Below are 26021 nucleotides of genomic sequence, written 5' to 3' on the forward strand. Positions count from 1 at the left end.
TCTCAGGGGTGTGCATAACCTGGTGTGTATCCGGGAGGGAGACGAGTGGAAGACAACGGTTAGTACCACCTCAGGGCATTATGAGTACCTCGTCGTGCCGTACGGGTTGATGAATGTACCATCAGTTTTCCAATCCAATCCTTTGTAGACAAGATTTTCAGAGACCTGCACGGGCAGGGTGTAGTGGTGTATATCGATGACATTCTGATATACTCCGCTACACGCACTGAGCATGTGTCCCTGGTGCACAGGGTACTTGGGCGACTGTTGGAGCATGACCTGTACGTCAAGGCAGAGAAATGCCTGTTATTTCAGCATGCAGTCTCGTTCCTAGGGTACTGCATTTCCACATCAGGGGTGGAGATGGAGAGTGACCGCATTCCACCACGGTAAAGGAGGTGCAGCGGTTTTTAGGGTTTGCCAATTACTACCGGAAATGTATCCAGGGTTTTGGCCATGTGGCTACTCCCAATACCTCACTGCTGAAGGGTGGTCCTATACGGTTGCAGTGGTCGGCTGAGGCGGACAGGGCTTTTGGGCAGCTAAGAGCTCTGTTTACTTTGGCTCCCATGCTGGCTCATCCGGATCCCTCTTTAGCGTTCATAGTGGAAGTGTACGCCTCTGAGGCTGGGATAGGAGCCGTGCTCTCACAGCGCTAGGGTATGCCACCAAAACTCCGCCCCTGTGCTTTCTTCTCTAAGAAGCTCAGCCCAGCGGAGCGTAACTATGATGTGGGGGACTGGGAGCTGTTGGCCTTGGTTAAAGCGTTGAAGGCGTGGCGACATTGGCTTGAGGGGGCTAAACACCCTTTCCTCATCTGGACTGACCACCCCAACCTGGAGTCCGTCTGGGCAGCGAGGAGACTGAATCCTCGTCAGGCAAGGTGGGCCATGTTCTTTATCCATTTTGTGTTTACCTTGTCCTACAGACCAGGTTCCCAGAATATGAAGGCAGACGCACTGTCCCGGCTGTATGACACAGAGGAGCGGCCAATGGATCAGACTCCAATACTCCCGTCCTCTTGGTAGCGCTGGTCATGTAAGAGCTGGACACGGACATTGAGTAGGCGTTGCGTACAGAGCCCGCTCCCCGCCAGTGTCCCGTCGGGCATATGTACATTCCGTCTGCTGTCCATGACCAGTTGGTTTATTGGGCCCACACGTCACCCTCCTCAGGTCATCCGGGGATTGGTCGGACGGTGCACTGTCTGACTGGGAAGTACTAGTGGCCCACCTTGGCTAAGGGCGTGAGGGTTTATGTTTCCACCTGCTCGGTGTGTGCCCAGTGTAAGGCTCCGAGACACCTTCCCAGAGGTAAGCTACACCCCTTCCCCGTTCCACAACGACCTTGGTCACACCTGTCAGTGGATTTTTTAACCGATCTTCCTCTTTCACAGGAAAACACTACGATCCTGGTCGTTGTGGATCGTTTCTCTAAGTCCTGTCATCTCCTCCCTCTGCCCAGTCTTCCTACGGCCCTACAGACTGCGGAAGCCCTTTTTACTAATGTCTTCCGGCACTACGGGGGGCCTGAGGATATAGTGTCTGATCGGGATCCCCAGTTCACAGAGAGTCTGGAAGGTGTTCATGAAACGTCTGGGGGTCCCGATCAACCTCACCTCGGGTTTTCACCCCGAGAGTAACGGGCAGGTAGAGAGAGTCAACCAGGATGTGGGCAGGTTTCTGCGGTCCTATTGCCAGGACTGGACGGCGTTCGTGTCCTGGGCCGAGATCGTGCAGAACTCACTTCGCCACTCCTCCACTAACTTCTACCCTTTTCAGAAAGTATTGGGGTACCAGCCGGTTCTGGCACCGTAGCATCAGGGTCAAACCGAGGCTCCTGCGGTGGACGACTGGTTCAGACGCGTGGAGGAGACATGGGAGGCCGCCTGTGTTCACCTCCAGCGGGCAGCACTGCGCCAAAAGATCAGCGCGGACCGTCACCGCAGTCAGCCCCCAGTGGGACCCGGTCTGGCTCTCGACCTGAAGCCTGCCCCTCCGCCTGCCCTGCCGGAAGCTGGGTCCGCGGTTTGTGGGGCCATTCAAAGTCCTGAGGAGGGTGAACGAGGTGTGTTACAGATTACAGCTTCCCTCTGATTACTGTATTAACCCCTCGTTCCATGTGTCTCTCCTCAGGCCGGTGGTAGCTGGTCCACTCCAGGAATCTGAGGTGCAGGAGGTTCCTCCGCCCCCCAGCATACTCCGTTCATTCCATCCAGGATTTGGGGCGTCGGGCAGAGGGCCATCAGTACCTCGTGGAGTGGGAGGGGTACGTTAACGCGGGATACTGTCACAACTTCCGACAAAGTCGGTTCCTCTCTTTGTTCGGGCGGCGTTTGGCGATCGACGTCACCGGCTTTCTAGCCATCGCCTCTCCATTTTTCAAATTTCCATTTGTTTTGTCTTGTTCCACACACACCTGGTTTTCATTCCCTAATCACACTGAATGTATTTAGTCCTCTGTTCCCCTCCATGTCTTTGTGTGAAATTGTTTTATGTTATGTGGGTATTGTCACGCGCCAGACTTTTGTTTATATTGCGTGCTTTTGGCACGTTTATGTACTTATGTGCTTTCATTTGGACCGGAATATAAAGTGTGCCTGTTAACTACACTCTGCTCTCCTGCACCTGACTTTGCCTCCAGTACACACCAGTAACAAAAAACAATACACTGATTTCATTGAAACTCCGCCTTTCCTTCCAGTTCTCTGCTGCCAATGACTGGAACGAACTGCAAAAATTACTGGAGCCTCATATCTCCCTCACTAGCTTTAAGCACCAGCTGTCAGAGCAGCTCACAGATCACTGCACCTGTACATAGCCCATCTGTAAATAACCCATCCAACTACCTCATCCCCATACTGTATTTATTTATTTATCTTGCTCCTTTGCACCCCAGTATCTCTACTTGCACATTAATCTTCTGCACATCTACCATTCCAGTGTATAATTGCTATATTGTATTTACTTTGCCACCATGGCATATTTATTGCCTTACCTTCCTTATCCTACCTCATTCACACATACTGTATATATTTTTTCTACTGTATTATTGACTGTATGTTTGTTTATTCCATGTGTAACTGTTTGAAGCTTAAGTAAATTAATGTAAAGAACATAATATTCTACAGACCCTATTGATCTAGCGCTAGTGTCTATATATGGTGTTATTTCTTGGATGACTGTGGTCTAAAAACCCAGAATGCCCGTTCTACTCCACTGATTTCATTGGTCTCAATGCAATACACTGTAGGCCTAAGAATGACATTATTGGCTTAGAGAGAGAAAACGATTCTATGCGCCAATGTAAAAGTGGGGTTGGAAATACTCAGTAGGGTCTGTAGAATATATGGTGTTATTCCATGGGCGACTGAGGTTGGTCCCAATGGAATGGGTGGAGTAAAAGGCCAGCAACACTCCATATTATTCAGAGCCCTATGAAATGACACCAAATATATTCTACAAACACTACTATTCCCAACAAAACGTTTACTGCAGCACCCAAAATAGTGTAATGAAACAGTAGGGAGCAGGTCTCGAACCCTTGTCTTTCGAGCCCGAGGTCCGTCGCGCTATCGACTGTGCCGCAAAAGCATATACTCGTGCGGCAGTTATAAACCCAGGGTCCTTACACTACTCACTCCTCGCGCTAGCTTGAGGCTCTACGTCTTACAGGAACGCGCTCACCGGCCAAGCACACGCACTGTCGTGGATGCAGGTTCCGATCACTTCCGACACCAATGTAATGAAACAGCAGGGAGCAGGTCTCGAACCCTCGACCTTCTAGCCCGAGGTCCGGCGCGCTATCGACTGTGCCGCAAAAGCATGCTCGTGTGCCCAGGCCGATTTCCGCGGTTATAATGCAAATGTCACTTAATTACAGTTTTTTACTATTACTTGGGCGATCTTAATTTTGAAGAATTTCTAAAAGTCTGTGACCCGGAGGTACTTTTTTAAGTGTTGCGACGACACGCGGATATTTCTCTTCACTTCAGTGTAAACGGAAGTAAACAGTGACGAAGAACAATTTCCACGTTCGCGTTTTTATTTAGACGTTCATTAACACCATGGAAATCCAAATTTGACTAATTTAACTGCACAGCATCACATACTTACCCCAGGTAGTCTTTCATTCGCGTTGGATACAGGACTTGGTTTATAGATGTTGTCTATATAACGCTAGCTATCTGCTAACAATGGCTAACTGTATTGTTTTTCACGCTCAAATAGCCTCCATCATGGAGGTGCTAGCGAATGCAGCCGTGGCAGAGGTCTGTAAACTCGTAGACGACGACTATGCAGTGTTTCGTTTGGAAATAACTCAAAGCCAGAAAGAAAACAGGGCATTGCGGAGGAAACTACAGCTACATGAACTTAAGGTGTCACGAGAGGTGGCAATGCGAGAGCGCGTCCTTGTCAGTCGTCCAAGAAGTGTGAAGATCCTCGACCAATACAGAGGAATGGCAAGAGGTACATTTTGCATAAATGCGCTGCATGGTCAACCCGACGTATGCATTGGCAAAATAAAAAGACAATTGAATGAACATGACACTGATTTCATTGAAAAAATATAGCCTACCAACAGTATAGGCAGGCTATATCTTTTAATACATTTACGGTGATATGGCCTCTACTTCTTGCGTTTCACGGAGCAGCACAGAGCTGTTGAAGGAAATTGTCTTCAATGGTATGTTGGCGATCGCACAATTTAATGTGCATTAATTCCGCCACCTTCTGAGGGATGGAAACAGGATTCCCATAAATTGATCAAAATACCCATAATCAACTAAATCAAACAACTTTGCTGTTAAAACAAGTAACAGATCTGATCCCTACACAGGCTCAATGGGAACCAGGGAGGGCAGGTCTTCCAGTGTCAGTACCCCTTGCAAGTTTTCAAAAATCTTTAAGTCCCAAAAACGTTTAAAAGGCTGCACTGCTTTTCCACCCCGAATATCCCCATTTCCCCCAGCAAAATTAGTCTACATTTAGGCTAGCGTATCCCAAACTCGGCCGTGGACCCCGGGTATATGTTTTGCCCTAGCACTGCACAGCTGATTCAAATGATCAAAGCTGGATTATTTGGTATCAGCTGTGTAGTGCTATGGGGAGGGGGTTTCAGAAAAACTTTGCCTTCATAATCATTGACCTGTACAGAGAGTTAAGTCGAAACCACAAATCCAAATCTCCATCCATGGCTTAGGAAAGGGCCGATTTAATAAACTAGCTACTGCAGGACATCTACACAAGCAGACCAGAAACAATATTGAGGTTTTGCTTAGGATGTGATTTGATTGGTCTTCCCGGCGCATAAGATACATGGGCTACACATACTGAGACAGAAGGGTGCTGTTCAAACACATTTGTGTCTTTTGAAATCCGTACACTAGGTATCATAAATATACTCTTTTTTTGTGAACTTCTTATGTTAAAGTTCTCCATGTTTGTTTGTCAAGAAAGTGAGTTTGTGTTTATAGATGATTTACCACCCCCACCTAGTGTCAAACAATCATGTCAGTGTGGAGCTATACGGAGCCCTCTGCATTGTTACACAATATGAGAAGCGCATGGCATCGCTGTACAGAGCTGGATTTGGCCTCCACAAGCCTCCGGATGCTCCGCAATTGCGTCACACCCTACGTACGGAGCCTGTGGATCAAGCATAAATTGGCTTTAAGTGAAGGTTCTCTCTGCTTGGTGTTTTGGGAAACACGTGAAGGAAAGATGTGTAGGAAACACGTGTAGGAAAGATGTATCTTAAAACACTCCGAAGCCTAAGTTCCATTGCTATCGGGAAACCGGGCCCAGATGTGTTACCCAGAATTGGGTCTTGGTCAGTTTTTGGATAGTATGCAATAATTCCGCATGAATACTTTGCCATCTTCCGCAAAGACACAATGTTCTATTCCAACCAGGTTCTGGATTGGGGCTGCAGGTAGATTAGCAGTTAAGAGTGTTGGACCAGTAACCAAAAAGTCGCTGGTTTGAATCCCTGGGGGGGGGGGGAGGGTAATGCAAATAGTCTGGGTAGCCATTTGATTAGATATTCAGGAGTCTTATGGCTTGGGAGTAGAAGCTATTTAGAAGCCTCTTGGACCTAGACTTGGTGCTCCGGTACCAGTTGCCGTGCGGTAGCAGAGAGAACTGTCTATGACTAGGGTGGCTGGAGTCTTTGACAATTTTTAGGGCCTGGTATAGAGGTCCTGGATGGCAGGAAGCTTGGCCCCGGTGATATACTGGGTTGTACGCACTACCCTCCGTAATGGCTTGCGGTCGGAGGCCGAGCAGTTGCCATACCAGGCAGTGATGCAAACCGTCAGGATGCTCTCAATGGTGCAGCTGTAAAACCTTTTTAGGTTTTGAGGACCCATGCCAAATCTTTTCAGTTGCCTGAGAGGGAATATGTTTTGTTGTGCCCTCTTCACGAATGTCTTCATGACTGACATTTATCAATAAATAGTATATCAAGAAGTTATGAGAAGTGTTACCTTACATCCTTGTCAATTCTAGACAGTGTCTATAGGGTACAATATACAGTTGAGCATTGACAGTACCTAACTTAACCACCTCCCTTTCCCCAATCATTCTCTCAGGTGAAGGACATCTCAATGGAGGCCACAGAAGCTTTGTGACTCCAGTGGAACACAATACATGGAGAGCTGACCAACCAATCACTGTTGACGAGGGGAGTGGAACCTCAACCCAGCACGTTATTGTGATAGAGGTTAGATGAATAGTGTTGCATAAAAATTACAGTATATCAAATGTGACGAGTTTATTTCAAAAAGGCTCCCCACAGCTATTCATTAGCTTACGTGTACATCATAATGTATTTGCCATATGGGAGCTTGTGAGACTTCTCCACGACATTGTTATCCAATTCAACTAATGTACCGATAATAACCTCCCCTCTTCTTGTGTCAGTCTGCGAATACAGAGGCTGCAGGTCCTGGGGTCAAGCAGGAGAGGACTGAAGGAGAGGAGAACCCAAGACACAGCAGAGACATCCAGACTGAAGCGGCAGGAGTGGCCCCTGTAGCTCCGGAGGATCCCACTGCCTCCCTAGTGCAGCCCAGGACCAGACGCAGCATCACGGAGGTCAGTGGAACGCTGAACGCCGTCCTGAAGTCAGAGACAGACACCGAGACTTTAACTGTAACACAAAGGCTTTTACACACAGGATCTGAACACAGATCAGACCCAGAGAGACTGGGGCTGGGGCCACAGGGCTGTCCTCCTGCTCTTGGCTCAGAGTATTTACTTTACGGTAACACAAGCCTGAGGACGATTCAATCCCATCGGGACTCAGGTGACGTGTTAGAGACTGGCAATGATCCATCTTGTTCTTACACTACAGAGATGGAACGTGACAACATATCCTTGGGTTTAGAGACACAGACTGATCTGTCCAGAGAGGACTGGAACCAGTACAGTAGTAGTGTATACTCTGAAGGGAGCTTAGATAAGAAAGGGGAGGGTCTGGTCGTAGATGAGGTGACTGTGAAAGTGGAGGGCGACGTTCCTCCCACATGGACTGCAGATAGTCACCTCGGAGATGGACTCTCACAGGGCAGAGATTTCTTAGATTACAGGGAAAGCTTTGAATCAAATACAAATGTTGCGACCCATTCCCCTTTACACTCTCTCAGGCATTGCGATCCAGTGTCCACGTCGATGGGTCCTTCCGATTCACACGGCCATGTCCTTTTTGATCAGGAATTGAACTCAAACAACAGGGATAGAACCCAGGTTCAGGGAGGGGGAGCCACATCAGGATATAGTAAAGAGAAACCGTTCCTCTGCATGTTCTGTAACAAAGGCTTCAGTTGCTCCCAGAAGGTGGAGAGGCACCAGAGGGTCCACACAGGGGAGAAACCATTCAGCTGTACCCAGTGTCACATGCGCTTTGCCCAGTCTGGCCACCTGAAGAGACACCAGAGGGTCCACACAGGGGAGAAACCGTACAGCTGTACCCAGTGTCATATGCGCTTCGCCCAGGCTGGTGACCTGAAGAGGCACCAGAGGGTCCACACAGGGGAGAAACCCTATAGCTGCCCCCAGTGTGAGAAGAAGTTCTCAGAGAAGAGCTACCTCAGGCTACACCAGCAGAAAAAACATTCCACTCTATAACATAGAAAGTAACCATTCCACACGATAGCTTCTGGCATTTAGATCAAACCCTGCATTAAAGACACATTTTCATTGTTTTCAGCAGAAAAGAACCACAGATGCATTTTAAATAACTATAGTAACATATTCCAGTGTTGAATATTGCATCCAGACATTGTGTGATATGATACACCGAGTGCACAAAACATTAGGAACACCTTCTTAATATTGAGCTTGACCCCCCTTTTGTCCTCAGAACAGTCTCAATTTGTCAGGGCATGAACTCTACAAGGTGTCGAAAGCGTTCCACAGGGATGCTGGCCCATGTTGACTCCATAGCTTCCCACAGTTGTGTCAAGTTGGCTGGATATCCTTTTGGTGGTGGACCATTCTTGATACACACAGGAAACTGTTGAGTGTGAAATACCCAGCATCGTTACAGTTATTGACACATTCAAACTGGTGCACCTGGCACCGACTACCATATCTCTTTCAAAGGCACTTTTGTCTTGCCCATTCACTCTCTGAATGGCACACATACACAATCCCTGTCTCAATTGCCTCAAGGCTTGCAAATCCTCTTTAACCTATCTCCTCATTTATCTACACTGATTTAAGTAAATTTAACAAGTGACATCAATAAGGGATATAAGCTTTCACCTGGATTCACCTGGTCAGTTTACGTCATGGAAAAAGCAGGAAAGTGAATCCTAATGTTTTGTACACTGTATAAGCTACATAAGCCTAAAAAGACTGTTACATATTGTGTTTGCACTGTGTAGAATATGTGATGTTCACAAACACCTGTTTCATTACTTCTATTAAACTACTTAATTATTTTTTATCCCCCAAGACATGTTTAATGAGAAAATGAATGCAGTTTATCAAGTTCATTAAGTTAATTTTTTGTTGAGATGTGTATGTGTGGTTTTCATATGGTGTATTTAAAACTTATGTTTAATAAACACAAAATGGGACTTTTCATTCTAAGACTTTCATTGAGATTCTCTTTAGTATATATCGCATTTGGACCTGTATCCACAATGCATCTCAGAAAAGGTCCTAGGCATCCTGTTAAAACCTGTTAACATTTTTAAAAATAACCAGGTGGTAATGATGATGCAATCTCTAGTGCACTCCACACTGCCCTTTCAGACCTGGACAAAAGGAACACCTATGTGAATGCTATTCATTGACTATAGCTTAGCGTTCAACACCATAGTGCCCTCAAAGCTCATCAGTAAGCTAAGGACCCTGGGACTAAACACCTTTAATTATTTATTTAACGAGACAAGTCAGTTAAGAGCAAATTCTTATTTTCAATGATGGCCTCGGAACAGTGGATTAACTGCCTTGTTCAGGGGCAGAACAACAGAGTTTTACCTTGTCAGCTTGGGGATTCGATCTTGCAACCTTTTGGTTACTAGTCCAACAACTAGTCTGCAACTGGATCCTGTACTTCCTGACTGGCCGCCCCCAGTTGGTAAGGGTAGGTAACAACACATCCGTCACGCTGATCTTCAACACGGGGGCCCCTCAGGGGTGCGTGCTCAGTCCCCTCCTGTACTCCCTCTTCACTCATGACTGCATGGCCAGGCACGACTCCAACATCATCATTAAGTTTGCTGATGACACAACAGTGGTAGGCCTGATCACCGACAACGATGAGATAATATAGGGAGGAGGTCAGAGACCTGGCCGTGTGGTGCCAGGACAACAACCTCTCCCTCAATGTGAGTAAGACACAGGAGCGGATAGTAGACTACAGGAAAAGGCGGGCCGAAGAGGCCCCCATTAACATCGAACGGGGCTGTAGTGGAGCAGGTTGAGAGCTTCAAGTTCTTTGGTGTCCACATCACCAACAAACTAACATGGTCTAAGCACACCAAGACAGTTGTGAAGAGGGCAGGACAAAACCTACTAAGATTTGGCATGGGTTCTCAGATCCTCAAAAAATTCTACAGCTGCACCATCGAGAGCATCCTGACGGGTTGCATCACTGCCTTCACTGGGCCGTACGCAATCCCTCTGTAGAGCCTTGCCGTCAGAGGCCAAGCATTTGCCACACCAGGCAGTGATGCAACCCGTCAGGATGCTCTCGATGGTGCAGCTGTAGTCATTCTGTAACTACAGTATAGGACCTAAATGTAGACACATGCACACACACAAACATAACATTTATTTTGTGTTGTAGATATGTGGTAGTAGAGTAGTGGCCTGAGGACACACACTTAATGTGTTGTGAAATGTATTGTAATGTTTTCAAAATTGTACAACTGCCTTAATTGTGCTGAACCCCTGGAAGTGTAGGCCCTGCCTTGGCAGCAGCTAATGGGGATCCTTCATACATACAAACAGTGGGGATGGGTAAACACTCCATGTTGAAAGTGTTATATTATCTCTGTGTGTGTGTACGTACCTGAGGGAGTGTATGTCTGTAATCTGTATCACCTCTCTTCCAGGACGAGGGTCCAGAGGTGCTGCTGGTGAAGGATGAGGGGTGTGAGGAGGGTCTGGGGAACCCTGAGGGGACCAAGGTCATGGAGGACAACCAGCCTACACCTCCTCCTGAACCCACAGAGAAACCAGCTGAGCAGCCCAGGACCACACACAGTCTCACTGAGGTGAGCCCACTGTGAACTACTGTCTGAATGGTATTAGGTCAGGGCCCGTATCCACAAAGCCTCTCAGAGAAGGAGTGCTGATCTAGGATCAGTTTAGCCTTTTAGGTCATAATTATGATTAAATGGAAAGATCAGCACTCTTACTCTGAGGCTGTGTGGATACAAGTGTGGGACCCTGCATTTGAATTATCCAACCATTTACGTGTCAGGTAATTAAGTCAACTAACATGTTTACATAGTACTCATAGCAATCCCTCATTGTCCAATCAGAAGATGCTCCATAGCAGGGTGCTCATATCAGATTTCTTGATCCAACATCCTCTCACTCTTACAGTCAGTAGACATGGAGGATGGGAAGCCTGATCTGCTGCTGGTCAAAGAGGAGACAATAGAAGACGGACCAGAGAGCATTGACCTGCTGAGTGGATTAAAGATGGGGGAGCAAGGTAAGAGAGAAATACATATAGCCTAGATACAGTAATAGATCATCAATGGGAATAGTGATGCACCTGACAAATGTTTTTATTAAACACATATGAAACCTTATGAGTACTTTATTTCTAAAAAAATATCAATACAATTTGTAAGAAATTCAAAAATAAACCATACTATGTATATCAACATGACAGTCATATCATATCACCAGGCAAATAACACACACAAAATCTATGTATATGATTTTTGTTCTGTTGTCATGTTTGTTAAGTCTGGATTGTAACATTTGCCTGTAGGTGGTTTGCTGGAGGCTAAAAGAGGAGACATGGTGGCCATATTGAATTCCCAGACTGGTGCAGCCAAGAGCCCAGGGGATGACATCACAGAGCAGGCTGAGGCCAAAAGCGACATAGTGGAGGTCAGTGGATGGGACAGCGTCTTCAACTTCAGGCTGGGGAACAACACTGTTAACCACAACCAGAAACAGACAGTCGAACACAAAACAACAACCAAACTTAATCTCCATAACAACAGACTGGCTGAGACTGGGGCGAGGCATAGATTTGGTCTGCGGGGACGGGGAGGTGTCAATATGGGGCGGGAGAGAACAGACTCTGCTAGCGATGCTCCGTCCTGCTCCTATAGTTGTGATTCAGAGAGACAGATGGCGCCTCAGGTTACCCCACAAACAGGTGCTGCCTTCAGCCAGCCTCCTATAGGATCTATAAACTGGAACATGGACCCTGCGACAACACAGACACTCCCTGGCCTTCATCCTCCTCACACTCTCCTTATGTTAAACCAGAACTCAGACAATGCCAGTGCCTCATCACTAAATGGCTACACAAGCCCATTGACAAATAACAGTAGTAGTGACGCTATCAGTAGATCCGGTGGCAAAGAGAAGTGCTTCCCATGTTCATTCTGTTGGAAAGTCTTCAGTTTCCGCAAACAGATGGAGAGCCATCGGAGGATGCACACGGGGGAGAAACCGTTTGGCTGCCACCTGTGTGAGAAGAGGTTCTCTCACCAGCACCACCTGAAGAGGCACCAGCGGGTCCACACAGGGGAGAAACCCTACAGCTGCCCCCAGTGTGAGAAGAGGTTCTCCCACCAGCACCATCTGAAGGCGCACCTGAAGGTCCACACGGGAGAGAGGCCATTCACCTGTACACACTGCGGGAAGAGTTTCTCAGAGAGGAGCTACCTCAGGATACACCAGCAGAAAATGCACACAGCCCATGTATAGAGTATAGTGCATGTAATGTAGTACTAGTTAGTTAGTTTAGTTAATTTTGTTGGTTTAGGATGTAGTAGGGAACTGGATGAGGTGAACTGAGGTAAGAATGAGGATGATGAGGCAGAGTAGATGATATGGTTGATGGGATGGTGTCTGTAAAAATGCTTTACTTATGAACAGTGACAACCTTGTCCTGTTGTTTGATGCTGGTGTTTTATAATGAGGAAATTATAGTGCCTTAATTCAGGTTTACTTGACCTGAAGTAGTGAAGCTGTGTGTAATGTTATGTTGAACCTTTTCCAAGGCATTCTAACATTCATTTGATCAAAGCGAGGGAATCAGATCAAAGTTATTTTACTTGTCACATGTGTGTGCAATAAAAGTGCTGCACTTCACATTGTGAGTGTATGACAATTTTGTTTAAATGAACTACAAAATGTACTCTGTGCTGACTGACTTGGTTATTTTTGTGTCATTTCAGGGACTGAGTTTCCCTTACCTAAGTGGAACCAAAACATTATACTTCATTCTTGAGTCAACACAAACATTTTTTATATTAAACTCCAATGGCTTATCGTGGAGAAATTACAAGATTATGTTCATACTTATAACGTCGTATAAAGACATTTTTTTCATCAAACAAATGATAATTGCGGAGCTAATGTGATGTAGTAATTGTAATTGAAGTAATTGAAATATGTTGCATGAGAAAACATAATCCGCTTTTATTAACCTGTTAGAGACACCAGTTCCCATTTGGACACGCGCCCCCACCCCCCCAGCTGGAATGTGGCGCAGGGAACGCAATAAATATTCCTAAAAATATTTAACCTCCACACATTAACAAGTAAAATAGCTCAAATGAAAGATAAACAAGTTGTTTATCTAGCCAGCAAGTCAGATTTCTAAAATGTTTTACAGCGAAAACATAGCACATATTTATGTCAAACCACCACCGCAGACATAGCTCATTAGCATAGCCAAGTAGGAAAAAATATGCAATCAACAAACGCAGGATTAAAAGAAAAATCATTTCACTAACCTTTTGAAATCTTCATCAGATGACAGTAATATAACATGTTACACAGTACATTCATTTTTTTTCAATAATATGCTATATATATCCATAAATCTCTGTTTACAATGATGCATCGTTCAAAAATGCTACCCAAATGTCCTGAGAAATGACGATAGCCCCGGCAGATAACGTCAGCTAACAAGGAATACACATCATAAACTTTGACTAAATATGCATGTTTTACATATGTATAGCAAGATACACTTCTTCTAAATGCAATTGCATTGTTACATTTAATTTTAACGTTACATTTTGCATTCACTAGACTATAATATGGAGTCGGCGCTCCCACAGTAGCATAATGACTCCTTTATCTTGGAGTCGACAGAAACCCAAAATTAATACATTAAATATTCCCTTACCTTTGTTGTTCTTCCATCAAACGACCTGGAAGGGATTATACTTACCAAACCAGCGTTTAGTTTTCAAGTCTACGTCTTTCGGTTCTCAAAATACCCACATTTCGGTCGAAATTTACGCAAAATTTATGTAGTTGCGCACCAAAACGTTGAAATTATACATTATATGTCTAGTTAACTTGTCAAACTAACTTCATAATCAAGCTTTAACATGTTATAAAGGTGTACAGCAATTTTGAGAACAAACAGAAACACAGGCACCGTTCAATCGATCTTGGAAGAAAGAGAGGACTTTACCACTGCGCACAGAAAAGTGACAGCTGTTTTTGATTGACTGGGAGCATACCGCGTGCTCAAACTCTCGAGAGCGGGCGATTCTCACAATGACAAGCCCCATTGAAAGCTGAGATCACGTTGAACACGTGGAGACTGTTCTGGGAGCGGTAACTGTTTGTGGAGGGTGTCTGTGATGACGTCAAAGGTGGCATAAGTTTTCTGATGAGAAGAGATAGTTTGGGAGAATGCATATTTTGAGAGTTCTGCTTTACACAGAGACACAATTTACACGGTTTTAAAAGCTTTAGAGTGTTTTCTATTCAATAATATTTTTTATTTGCATATATTAGCAACTTTTGACAAAAAATAATTATGTTTACCATGGGCACGCAATTACTCCAGCGGGGGCAGTAGACAGCCCTATCCCTAAGAGGTTCGACCTCCATTGATGTAAAGCGAGATCATGCATGCGCCTTTTAACTTGTTGACTGCTAATCTATTCCCTTTGCGCATGTGAAAATCTCTGTGGAGAAACACATGGAAGAACTTTAAGGCTATTTTCTGGAAATTGTGTCGTTATGTGCCAGATGTTAAGACGACAAAAACCATTGTAATTGGGTTATTTGCGGGATTCACTTTGTTATTTCAATAGCATTGGGTCTACGGTATTGACTCAAATCTGGGATTCTGATTGAAATTCAACTATGGATATGTATTGAATATATGCTTGCGAATTGGCTGATGTATTTTATACATTTGACGCATTACAGGTTCATCTTAAAATACTAGATGTTTAATAAGTGTGAAGCAGAGGTTGGTATTCAAAATATAGAGTCGTATTGTTTGGGTAGACTGAAATGAAAACGGCGCCTTCTAATCATTTGAATGGAAATATGTTATAGACTATGATTGCCCTGTTTTAGTCCGCTGGGGAAAGCATGTGGTGCTCGCTGGGCTATACCAGGCTGTAAGGGACACAGTGGGTTAGTTTGGTGTAGAGATATGACTAAGTTGTATGGGAGATATGCTTTGGCAGCATTTTTGTTATCATTACTCAATTCTATAGTTTAACACCAGTGAATTTGAGCAGGAAGGTAATTTCATTTCAAACGATAATCTGTTTCCGAACAGTGTCCAGTCATTAAAGTGGATTGCTGTTAGTTTTGACTGTTGCAACTTTTTGAAGGTTCTAGATTTGTTAAACAACAGGTTTATATTATTACAAAATGAATGCAACAGGTTGCAATGATTAGGTTACGGAAAGGGGTTATAGGTACACTGAGAAATTGACACTTTCTTTTCCAGGAGAATGGGGGGGGGGGGTCATTTTCTCTCTCTTTTTTAAATGTTTCCTGAGGTTATGGTCTTAGGAGAGCAGTTAGTGAAATTGGGCAGTTTTATAAGTATAAATCTACCCAATTAAATAAGGCCTGGCAATTTTTGTTTGTTTTTGCCATATGGTTTACCACACACACACACACACACACACACACACACACACACACACACACACACACACACACACACACACACACACACACACACACACACACACACACACACACACACACACACACACACACACACACACACACACACACACACAATTGACTGGTTATGAATATGGGTTAGTGCCGAGGTATCTTAAAGGGACACACACAATTTTCTGAAGTCTTTTTTAATTAAACAAGTGAATTATTTTGAATATACATGTACTGGAAACTCATTGTAAACCTGGGATACAAAATGTATGAAATGTTTGACTTTTTCATTAATTAGTCAAATATAGTAAGACACACTTCATTGAAGGGTTTGTATGACCTCTGTCCTGACTTTCCACTGTGGTTTGATCGCCCTCAATGGAAAGCCATTCAGATGATGATTTGAAGGTCATTTGTAATACTGATCATTATGATGTAGTTCATAGCCATATTTGTGATTTGGACCAATGGGAAGAGGGAGAGGGCGTTGCCTTTGACTTAGGGTAGGCTGTATTAAGACTATTTTCCTATGATCATATGGGTACAATGTTTCTCTTTATGGAATTATTAATGGTAGTGATTCTTATTCAATTCGTTTTTTTAATGAGTCGTGTCAAAATGGGGGAATTTACCAGTCCTCTGAGGTTTAGGATTGAAGTTTACACACCTTGAGTGATATGTAGGAGTGTATTGAGTGATATGTAGAAGTGTATTGTTGTTCTGTTTTGTTTTGATACAAATCTCACTAGATTGGGTCTGCTGGATTGTTGGGATTTCTTACGATGGGTTAGAGCTCTAACGTCCTGATCCTGTGGCTCTGCGATGAAGTTGACAGTGTGATGGGGAGTATAAGCCAATCTGAAAACATTTCTTTTAGCAGAATGTGTTGTTATTCTCCTTGACATGTGTTTAGAGATTTGTATTAAGAATAATTGGTAAAAGTAATAATTTGTCATATAGTCAATGCTTGTCTGGATTTCCTGAATCAGAAATGAACTCAACTAAACTGTTGTTCTGATCTGTCCTCTCTCCCTCTCTTGGTTATCATGAAAAGTGATGTCAGATGGTGTCTTGATGCATGGGCAGGGATAATTCGGCCAAGGACGGGGTGAACCTCAAAACCCCCTCTAACCGGCTGAAGAAGTGCGACAAAGGCGTTCAATACGGCCCTGTCCTGCACCACTTCTACCGAGAGACCTGAGCCACCAACCGGTGTACAGCATCCGACTGAAGCTATCAACTGTTTTTTCTCTCCTGTCTTTTCTCTCAGGAGTGGGACAGGAGTCGACGTAGAGTGAGCATGAAGGGAGATCTGTTCCAAACTTATTTCATGTTGCTGGTATGCTGGTTGACAAATGGACAAGACATCATGGGTGGTAAAGGTGGGGGTGGCCCAGGTGAGACATTATCATGGGCCATCCATTTTGAAATATGAGGAGAATCAGTGCCTGAAGGGGGGGGGGGGTTAACTGTGCCCATAATTGATTTTTGATTTGTCTAAAATTTTATTTGGGGTATCAGGTTGATTGTAGAGGTCTACACACTGCTACATGTATAGTAAATGAGATTAAGAATGCATTAAGATACGGATCTGTAATTATATGCACAATAAGAATATTAATACTAGAACTATAGGTTCATTATACTGTATGTTAATATAAATGCACATTCTGCCAATGTTGGTGTATGCCAAATTGAGGGTTTTAATCACTGAACAATGTCAATCTAAATTTGGGATGGATAATTCATTGGGTTTTGATTATGATTTGGAAATGGAATGATTTTTAAAACTGACGGATTGATTGGTGAATGGAGAGGGTGAACTCTGATCCGGAGAGTGAAACTGATCCTAATCCATTTGATTTATATCCATTACCAAATTACATTTTTGATGATAATGATAATACTCAGGAACTATAGCACGTATGGTGCTAATGGCACATAGAGTCTATAGGAGTGGCCTTATAAGTAGTGGAATCATGATGCTTGTTCTGGGTCATGTTCATTGGGCACCAATGCAATACATTTGAACTTAAACCGGGATTCACTACCTGGATTTGTCCAACAAGATATGCTAATTTGAGTTCCTACAGATGGTATTATGGGGATGGAAATAGTTATTTCCACCATGCTGACCAATGGGAGTATGCTCAGTATCAACAAGATGATTTCTTTCATACTGATGAAAAATCTACTCTGATTTAGATTGCTGATCATCTGTTAACGACAGTTGAATGTTTATATCATTCCCAATGAAGAATAATTTTATGTTTAAGGTTAAAGGCCGTATCGCAAGCGATGAGTATTGACGTTTCTAAACGTTAAAACAAAAGCGTCGGGATTGTAGTTCACATGAGCCAGTCGTGGGCAGAGCTAACAGTTGCTAACTGTAGGGAGAAGGCAGAATACTGCCGAGAGTTTGAGACCTAGGAGCCCCCCGGTGAGTAGGCCTGAAGAGAGAAATCCACAGGGCGAGTTTAAGTAAGGTAGGATTTATTGCTATGGTAATTAAATTGTACTGCACTGATGGGGCTTAAATCGCGGAAAATATATGTGGCAGTGGCAGCAGGACGTACATTTTTGGGTGTAAGAGTTTCCTCTTTGCAGAAGATCTACAGTTGGTTTTAAGAGAAGGGTTCCATTCTCCCAGGCTGTTGTAGTATCTGTTGTAGTATCTGGTAAGGCTAAAGTAGTGGGATAAGGGTGGTGTGTTTGTTTATGTGTAGAGTTAGGTGGAGGTGCGATGTAAAAAAAAATCCTTTCCACTTTTTTCTGACAATGTGCAATTCACACTCCGACCTGTGAAAGGCAGCAATACGCAACACAACTAGTCTGCCGGAAACTCACACGAAGAATTAACGGAAGTGAACAGTGACCAAGAACAATTTCCACGTTAGTGTTCTATTGTTGTTATTTTGATGTTTAAAAAATGACCAATTTAACTGCACAGCATCACATACTTACCCCATATAGTGTTTAATTCGCGTTGGAGACAGGACTTTGTTGATAGACGTTATTTATGCAGGTTAGTTAGCAGCTAACAATGGCAAACGGTGTGGTTTTTCACACTCAAATAGCCTCCATCATGGAGGTGCTAGCGAATGCAGCCGTGGCAGAGATCTGTAAACTCGTAGACGACGACTATGCAGTGTTTCGTTTAGAAATAACTCAAAGCCAGAAAGAAAACAGGGCATTACGAAGGAAACTACTAGAACTGAAGGTGGCACGGGAGCGCACAGAGAGGACAACGCGAGAGCGCGTCCTCGCCAGTCGTCCCAGTAGTGTCAAGATCCTCGACAGATACAGAGGAATGACAAGAGGTACATTTTGCAGAAAAAAGTCAGAGGCTGCGTAATTGGGTCTTGGTCAGTTTTTGGATAGAATGCAACAATTCCCCTGATTACTTCACTACCTTGCGCAAAGATACAATAGCATATTGTAACCAGATCCCTGATTTACTGTCTTATTATTTACTCATTGCAAACAATGTGGTACATGGAACATAATCAGCCTACATCAATCAATAAGTAGTACATAAAGTAGTTATAATAAGTGTTACCTTCCAATTCTAGACGGCGTCAATGTGCACAATATAGCGTTGATCAATCACAGTAGTTCACCTAAGCACCTCTTTCCCCCCCAATCACTCTCAGGTGAAGGACATCTAACTGGAGGCCACAGGAGCTTTGTGAAGCCAGTGGGACACAATACATGGAGAGATGACCAACCAATCACTGTTGATGAGGGGAGTGGATCCTCAACCCAGCACATTATCGTTATAGAGGTTAGTGTAATAGTGTTGCATTGAAAATGTGTTACTATGTAAATTAAATATGGCCTGTTTATTTCAGAAAGGCTCCCTTCAGCTATTCACATGCTTACATGTACATCCTCATTTATCTTCCATAGGGGAGCTTGTGAGACTTCCCTACGACATTGTTATCCAATACAACTAGTTACCAGTAACCACCTCCTCTCTTCTTGTGTCAGGCTGCAGATGCAGAGACTGCTGGTCTTGGAGTCAAGCAGGAAAGTTCTGAAGAAGAGGAGAACCAACGGCACAGCAGAGACGTCCAGACTGGATCGGCAGGAGCGCCCTCTTTAGCCACGGCAAACCCCACCGCCACCACGCAGCCCAATACCAGATGCAGCGTCACAGAGGTCAGTGGAACGCTGAACGGCATCCGCAAGTCAGAGACCGATACAGAGACTTTAACCGTAACACAGAGACCAGAGAGCCCAGAGAGACTGGGCCTTGGACCTCTGGGCTGTCATCCTGCTCTCGGCTCAGAGTATTTACTTTACGGTAACCCAGGCCTGAGGACAGTTCATTCCCATCGAGACGCAGGTGACGTGTTAGAAACTGGCAATGATCCGTCTTGTTCTTACTCTACAAAAATGGACCCTGGCAACATTCCCTTGGATTTAGAGACACAGACTGATCTGTCTAGAGGGGACTGGAACCAGTACAGTAGTAGTGTATACTCTGAAGGGTGCATAGATAAGAAAGGGGAGGTTATAGTGGTAGATGAAGTGAAAGTGGAGGGCGACGTTCCTCCCACATGGAATGCAGATACTCACTTAGGAAATGGACTCTCACAGGGCAGAGATTTCTTAGATTACAGGGAAAGCTTAGAGACTAATCCAAATGTCGCAACCCACTCCCCTTTAAACGACCTCACGGATCGCAACCCAGTGTCCATGTCAATGCGGCCTTCCAATTCACACAGCCACGTCCTTTTCGATCAGGTATTGAACTCAAACGACAGGGCTAGAGCCCAGGCTCAGGGAGGGGGAGCCACATCAGGCAATAGTAAAGAGAAACGGTTCCTCTGCATGTTCTGTAACAAAGGCTTCAGCTGCCCCCAGAAGGTGGAGATCCACCAGAGGGTCCACACAGGGGAGAAACCCTTCAGCTGTACCCAATGTCACATGCGCTTTGCTGAGGCTGGCAACCTGAAGCGGCACCAGAGGGTCCACACAGGGGTGAAACCCTTCAGCTGTACTGAGTGTCATATGCGCTTCGCCCAGGCTGGTGACCTGAAGAGGCACCAAAGGGTCCACACGGGAGAAAGGCCATTTGCCTGTAATCACTGCGTGAAGAGGTTCTCTGAGAGGAGATACCTAAGGATACACCAGCAGAAAATGCATTCCACTCTTTAACATAAAAGTTAGAATTCCACTCTATAGCTACCGGGCTAGCTAAGTAAACAACAGCAGGAATAATCTAGCTAGCTGTAAAGTTTACAAGTATCCCCACTAGACGACCAATATAACAGTTGGGCCTAAAGCTTTTTGTTGGGACCCAAGGCAAGCAACTCTTGCCTGTATCAGTATTGGACACTAGCTATAATGTGGACCAATACAGCTACCTACTAATATAATGGCCCAATGTATTGCACATTGTTTTGATAAACCGTTTAGAATAAGGCTGTCAAATCTGTACTGAATGTATTGCCTATCAATTAGGACTGGGCAATATATCAAATTCATTTGATTAATTTGACTTAATGTTTTTGTGCTATATTCCAAATGCCTGTATCGCATTTGGAATATTTTTTGTTTTGTTTTTCTGAGTGTTTATGTCCCCTTGTTCTCATGTTGTCTTTTTGGTTTCGTTCGCTCCTTCTGTGCTGTGCACCTTCCCATTTACACCAGAGATCGGTATAGAACAACGATATGCTCATGTCTCCCCGCCCTAACAATGGGGGGAGTCGCCCCAAAGGCAGAATGGCATTGGGCTTATTTTGGACAGATTATGGCGAGAGTGAAACCTCTCGCTTTGCCTCTTTCTCCCAAGCCCCTCCCCCTATCACTCACAACAATAAAGATGAGAGATCTTTCTGACTTCTTCCTCTCTGACAAACGGTTTCAACTCGCTATTTGCATTTGAGGTTTGGTCCAACAGGGATCGGTCATATGGAGACATTATTTTACTGTTATAGAGTAGAAGGTAACCTTTCGAACCATACCAGACACTGCTAAAAACGGATGTACCAATGAACATTCATTCTGGGTAATGTATGCTCAGTTTGTCATGCGCATATTACGGTACCACGTATCGCTAGCAGCATTTTTGTCAAATAAAGATTGTTTTACTAGCTGTTTAGTCTGTGTTTTCTGGATGTGGAATAAGCATAAAACAATTTTATATAAGGAATTGGCAACTTGTCATTGACAACTTGAAATAAGGTAGGCCACTTGACCTCAACATCTGAACAAGGTGGACAGACTGTTCAAACAGTTGGAGACAGACAGAAGGTTGTGTTCATAACAATCCCAACTGTTTTGCCTTGTCAGCTGAATTCAGAGCATGTGAAATTATACCTAGATCCAAGTTGGCTAAACTTGAAATATAAATAGTAGCTGGCTACTCACTAGCACGTGGGCTCTGTGTTCATTTTCTACAATACCTGCTACATTCTCGAATTTGCATTATGCAATGTTAAATATGTAACAAAAGGGCATTTTCATAGACAGACTTGAAAGCCAGATCAGTGATTATTGCAAAAAAATCAGGTTAAACTATTTTGATAAAATAATGAAAAGTATTAGTGGTTCTTATGATTGTGGAAGGCTTATATTCAGCCTAGGTATAACTTCACACGCTCTGAATTCAATAGATTATTGCAGACCGTTTTAAATGAAGTGTATTTGACCTTTTAAATTGTACAACAAAGCTTATTTCGAGAACATTAAAAATATATATATATCACCCAGAATTAAAAAAAAATCAAGATATGAGTTTTAGGCCATATTGCCCAGCCCTACTATCAATAAACATCTTAAAATGTACACATATTGTGTACTTCTGCTCTGTTCCTTGTTATTTACTTTGTATTATCAACTTTCATCCAGATATTACACTGTTGATGTTTATGGAGTACATACAACAAGACTCGTTCTCCGAACAATAACACCTGTGTTCCTGTACCAGAATGTGTTTACTGTATTGAAGGTTATAGCCAAGAGAGGAGGAAGTGGTGGCTTGTTAGAGCACAGACATGGTTCTAATGTCAGTGGTGCTCATGAGGAACCCTATCACAATTTAAATGTCAATGTGACCCCTGTCAAACATTGTAACATTGGGAACACTCAGTAGGCAATGTGTGGTAGGACGCTGAGCGCAGGAGTAGACTAGAATGAACATGTGGGCTTTCTGTACATTCTGATCATTTATTTTCTATACTATTGTTTGCTCACCTTGTAATTGGTTATGTAAACATTGTCAGAACAGGCATTAAATGGTAAACGGAACAAAACATGGACCCATTGTGATGTTTTTTTTTACAATTTCATCCACATCCTCACTTTGTCAATTGTACAATAATGCCGCTTGCTCAACCCCCGGGAGTCCTCAGTCCTGTAAGACTCATGAAACACATGGGTAGGTTGTTGAATGGTCATTATGTCCGTCATGTATCCGGTCCTTATATGACCATTTTGCTGTTCTCAGTTCAGCCCAGAGAACTTAGTCAGGCATCTCTCTCTGTATACAGTCGACAGTACTGTCACGTTCCTACCCACCGTGTACATCAACACCCAGGTCAAGCCACCATGATTGTCCAACCTTGTAGTCCTGACTAGGCTACTCTACTTCACCTAGGTGTTGTAGTCCTGACTCTACTCTACTTCACCTAGGTGTTGTAGTCCTGACTACTCTACTTCACCGAGGTGTTGTAGTCCTGACTCTACTCTACTTCACATAGGCGTTGTAGTCCTGACTCTACTTCACCTAGGCGCTGTAGTCGTGACTCTACTTCACCTAGGCGTTGTAGCCCTGACTCTACTCTACTTCCCCTAGGCGCTGTAGTCGTGACTCTGCTTCACCTAGGCGCTGTAGTCGTGACTCTGCTTCACCTAGGCGCTGTAGTCGTGACTCTGCTTCACCTAGGCGCTGTAGTCGTGACTCTACTCTACTTCACCTAGGCGTTGTAGTCCTGACTCTACTTCACCTAGGCGTTGTAGTCGTAACTCTACTTCACCTAGGCGCTGTAGTTGTGACTCTACTTCACCTAGGCGTTGTAGCCCTGACTCTACTCTACTTCCCCTAGGCGCTGTAGTCGTGACTCTGCTTCACCTAGGCGCTGTAGTCGTGACTCTGCTTCACCTAGGCGCTGTAGTCGTGACTCTGCTTCACCTAGGCGCTGTAGTCGTGACTCTGCTTCACCTAGGCGCTGTAGTCGTGACTCTGCTTCACCTAGGCGCTGTAGTCGTGACTCTGCTTCACCTAGGCGCTGTAGTCGTGACTACTCTACTTCACCTAGGCGTTGTAGTCCTGACTACTCTACTTCACCTAGGCGTTGTAGTCCTGACTCTACTCTACTTCACCTAGGCGTTGTAGTCGTGACTCTACTCCACCTAGGCGCTGTAGTCATGACTACTTCACCGAGGTGTTGTGACTCTGTCCTGACTCTCTGCTCACCTAGGCGCTGTAGTCGTGACTCTGAGGCGTGTTGTAGTCCTGACTCTGACTCTACTTCACATAGGCGTTGTCCTGACTCTACTTCACCTAGGCGCTGTAGTCGTGACTCTACTTCACCTAGGCGTTGTAGTCCTGACTCTACTCTACTTCACCTAGGCGTTGTAGTCGTGACTCTACTTCACCTAGACATTGTAGTCGTGACTACTTCACCTAGGCGCTGTAGTCGTGACTCTACCTCACCTAGGCGCTGTAGTCGTGACTCTACCTCACCTAGGCGCTGTAGTCGTGACTCTACCTCACCTAGGCGCTGTAGTCGTGACTCTACCTCACCTAGGCGCTGTAGTTGTGACTCTACCTCACCTAGGCGCTGTAGTCGTGACTCTACTTCACCTAGGCGTTGTAGTCCTGACTCTACTCTACTTCACCTAGGCGTTGTAGTCGTGACTCTGCTTCACCTAGGTGCTGTAGTCGTGACTCTGCTTCACCTAGGCGATGTAGTCGTGACTCTGCTTCACCTAGGCGATGTAGTCTTGACTCTGCTTCACCTAGGCGATGTAGTCTTGACTCTGCTTCACCTAGGAGCTGTAGTCGTGACTCTGCTTCACCTAGGCGCTGTAGTCGTGACTCTGCTTCACCTAGGCGCTGTAGTCGTGACTCTACTCTGCTTCACCTAGGCGCTGTAGTCGTGACTGCTTCACCTAGGCGCTGTAGTCGTGACTCTGCTTCACCTAGGCGCTGTAGTCGTGACTCTGACTCTACTTCACCTAGGCGTTGTAGTCCTGACTCTACTTCACCTAGGCGTTGTAGTCCTGACTCTACTCTACTTCACCTAGGCGTTGTAGTCCTGACTCTACTCTACTTCACCTAGGCGTTGTAGTCGTGACTCTACTTCACCTAGGCGCTGTAGTCGTGACTACTTCACCTAGGCGCTGTAGTCGTGACTCTACCTCACCTAGGCGCTGTAGTCGTGACTCTACTCTACTTCACCTAGGCGTTGTAGTCGTGACTCTGCTTCACCTAGGCGCTGTAGTCGTGACTCTGCTTCACCTAGGCGCTGTAGTCGTGACTGCTTCACCTCGGCGCTGTAGTTGTGACTCTGCTTCACCTCGGCGCTGTAGTCCTGATTACTCTGCTTCACCTAGGCGTTGTAGTCCTGACACTACTCTACTTCACCTAGGCGCTGTAGTCGTGACTCTACCTCACCTAGGCGCTGTAGTCGTGACTCTACTTCACCTAGGCGTTGTAGTCATGACTCTGCTTCACCGGCGCTGTAGTCCTGACTCTACTCTACTTCACCTAGGCGTTGTAGTCCTGACTCTACTTCACCTAGGCATGGTAGTCCTGACTCTACTCTACTTCACCTAGGCATGGTAGTCCTGACTCTACTCTACTTCACCTAGGCGTTGTAGTCCTGACTCTACTTCACCTAGGCATGGTAGTCCTGACTCTACTCTACTTCACCTAGGCATGGTAGTCCTGACTCTACTCTACTTCACCTAGGCATGGTAGTCCTGACTCTACTCTACTTCACCTAGGCGTTGTAGTCCTGACTCTACTCTACTTCACCTAGGCGTTGTAGTCGTGACTCTACTTCACCTAGGCGTTGTAGTCCTGACTCTACTTCACCTAGGCATGGTAGTCCTGACTCTACTCTACTTCACCTAGGCATGGTAGTCCTGACTCTACTCTACTTCACCTAGGCGTTGTAGTCCTGACTCTACTTCACCTAGGCGTTGTAGTCCTGACTCTACTCTACTTCACCTAGGCGTTGTAGTCCTGACTCTACTCTACTTCACCTAGGCGTTGTAGTCCTGACTCTACTCTACTTCACCTAGGCGTTGTAGTCGTGACTCTACTTCACCTAGGCGCTGTAGTCGTGACTACTTCACCGAGGTGTTGTAGTCCTGACTCTACTCTACTTCACCTAGGTGTTGTAGTCCTGACTCTACTCTACTTCACCTAGGCGTTGTAGTCGTGACTCTACTTCACCTAGA

At 44.8% G+C, this 26021-nt stretch overlaps 2 protein-coding genes across 3 annotated transcripts; both read left to right on the plus strand.

Annotated features, from left to right (window-relative positions):
- The first annotated feature begins 3746 nt into the window (after positions 1-3746).
- Positions 3747-12838, plus strand: LOC124019106 (zinc finger and BTB domain-containing protein 17-like). The gene is made up of 6 exons (XM_046334476.1): positions 3747-4469; positions 6593-6723; positions 6924-7097; positions 10571-10732; positions 11067-11178; positions 11464-12838. The coding sequence occupies exons 1-6, from the start codon at positions 4196-4198 to the stop codon at positions 12414-12416; spliced, it is 1806 nt and encodes a 601-aa protein (XP_046190432.1). The 5' UTR covers positions 3747-4195; the 3' UTR covers positions 12417-12838.
- A 5196-nt stretch (positions 12839-18034) lies between these two features.
- Positions 18035-22856, plus strand: LOC124019105 (zinc finger protein 583-like). Of its 2 annotated transcripts, none has more exons than XM_046334474.1 (3): positions 18035-18042; positions 19256-19386; positions 19593-22856. In XM_046334474.1, exon 3 carries the CDS (start codon positions 20001-20003, stop codon positions 20763-20765), a length of 765 nt encoding a protein of 254 aa, XP_046190430.1. In that variant the 5' UTR covers positions 18035-18042; positions 19256-19386; positions 19593-20000; the 3' UTR covers positions 20766-22856. The 2 variants fall into 2 exon arrangements, with proteins under 2 accessions (XP_046190430.1, XP_046190429.1); XM_046334473.1 differs by lacking the exon at positions 18035-18042 and adding an exon at positions 18391-18922.
- Positions 22857-26021: the final 3165 nt, after the last annotated feature.

This window comes from Oncorhynchus gorbuscha, unplaced genomic scaffold (genome assembly GCF_021184085.1).
Source record: "Oncorhynchus gorbuscha isolate QuinsamMale2020 ecotype Even-year unplaced genomic scaffold, OgorEven_v1.0 Un_scaffold_7:::fragment_2:::debris, whole genome shotgun sequence".
In the NCBI taxonomy this organism is placed as follows: Eukaryota; Metazoa; Chordata; class Actinopteri; order Salmoniformes; family Salmonidae; genus Oncorhynchus; species Oncorhynchus gorbuscha.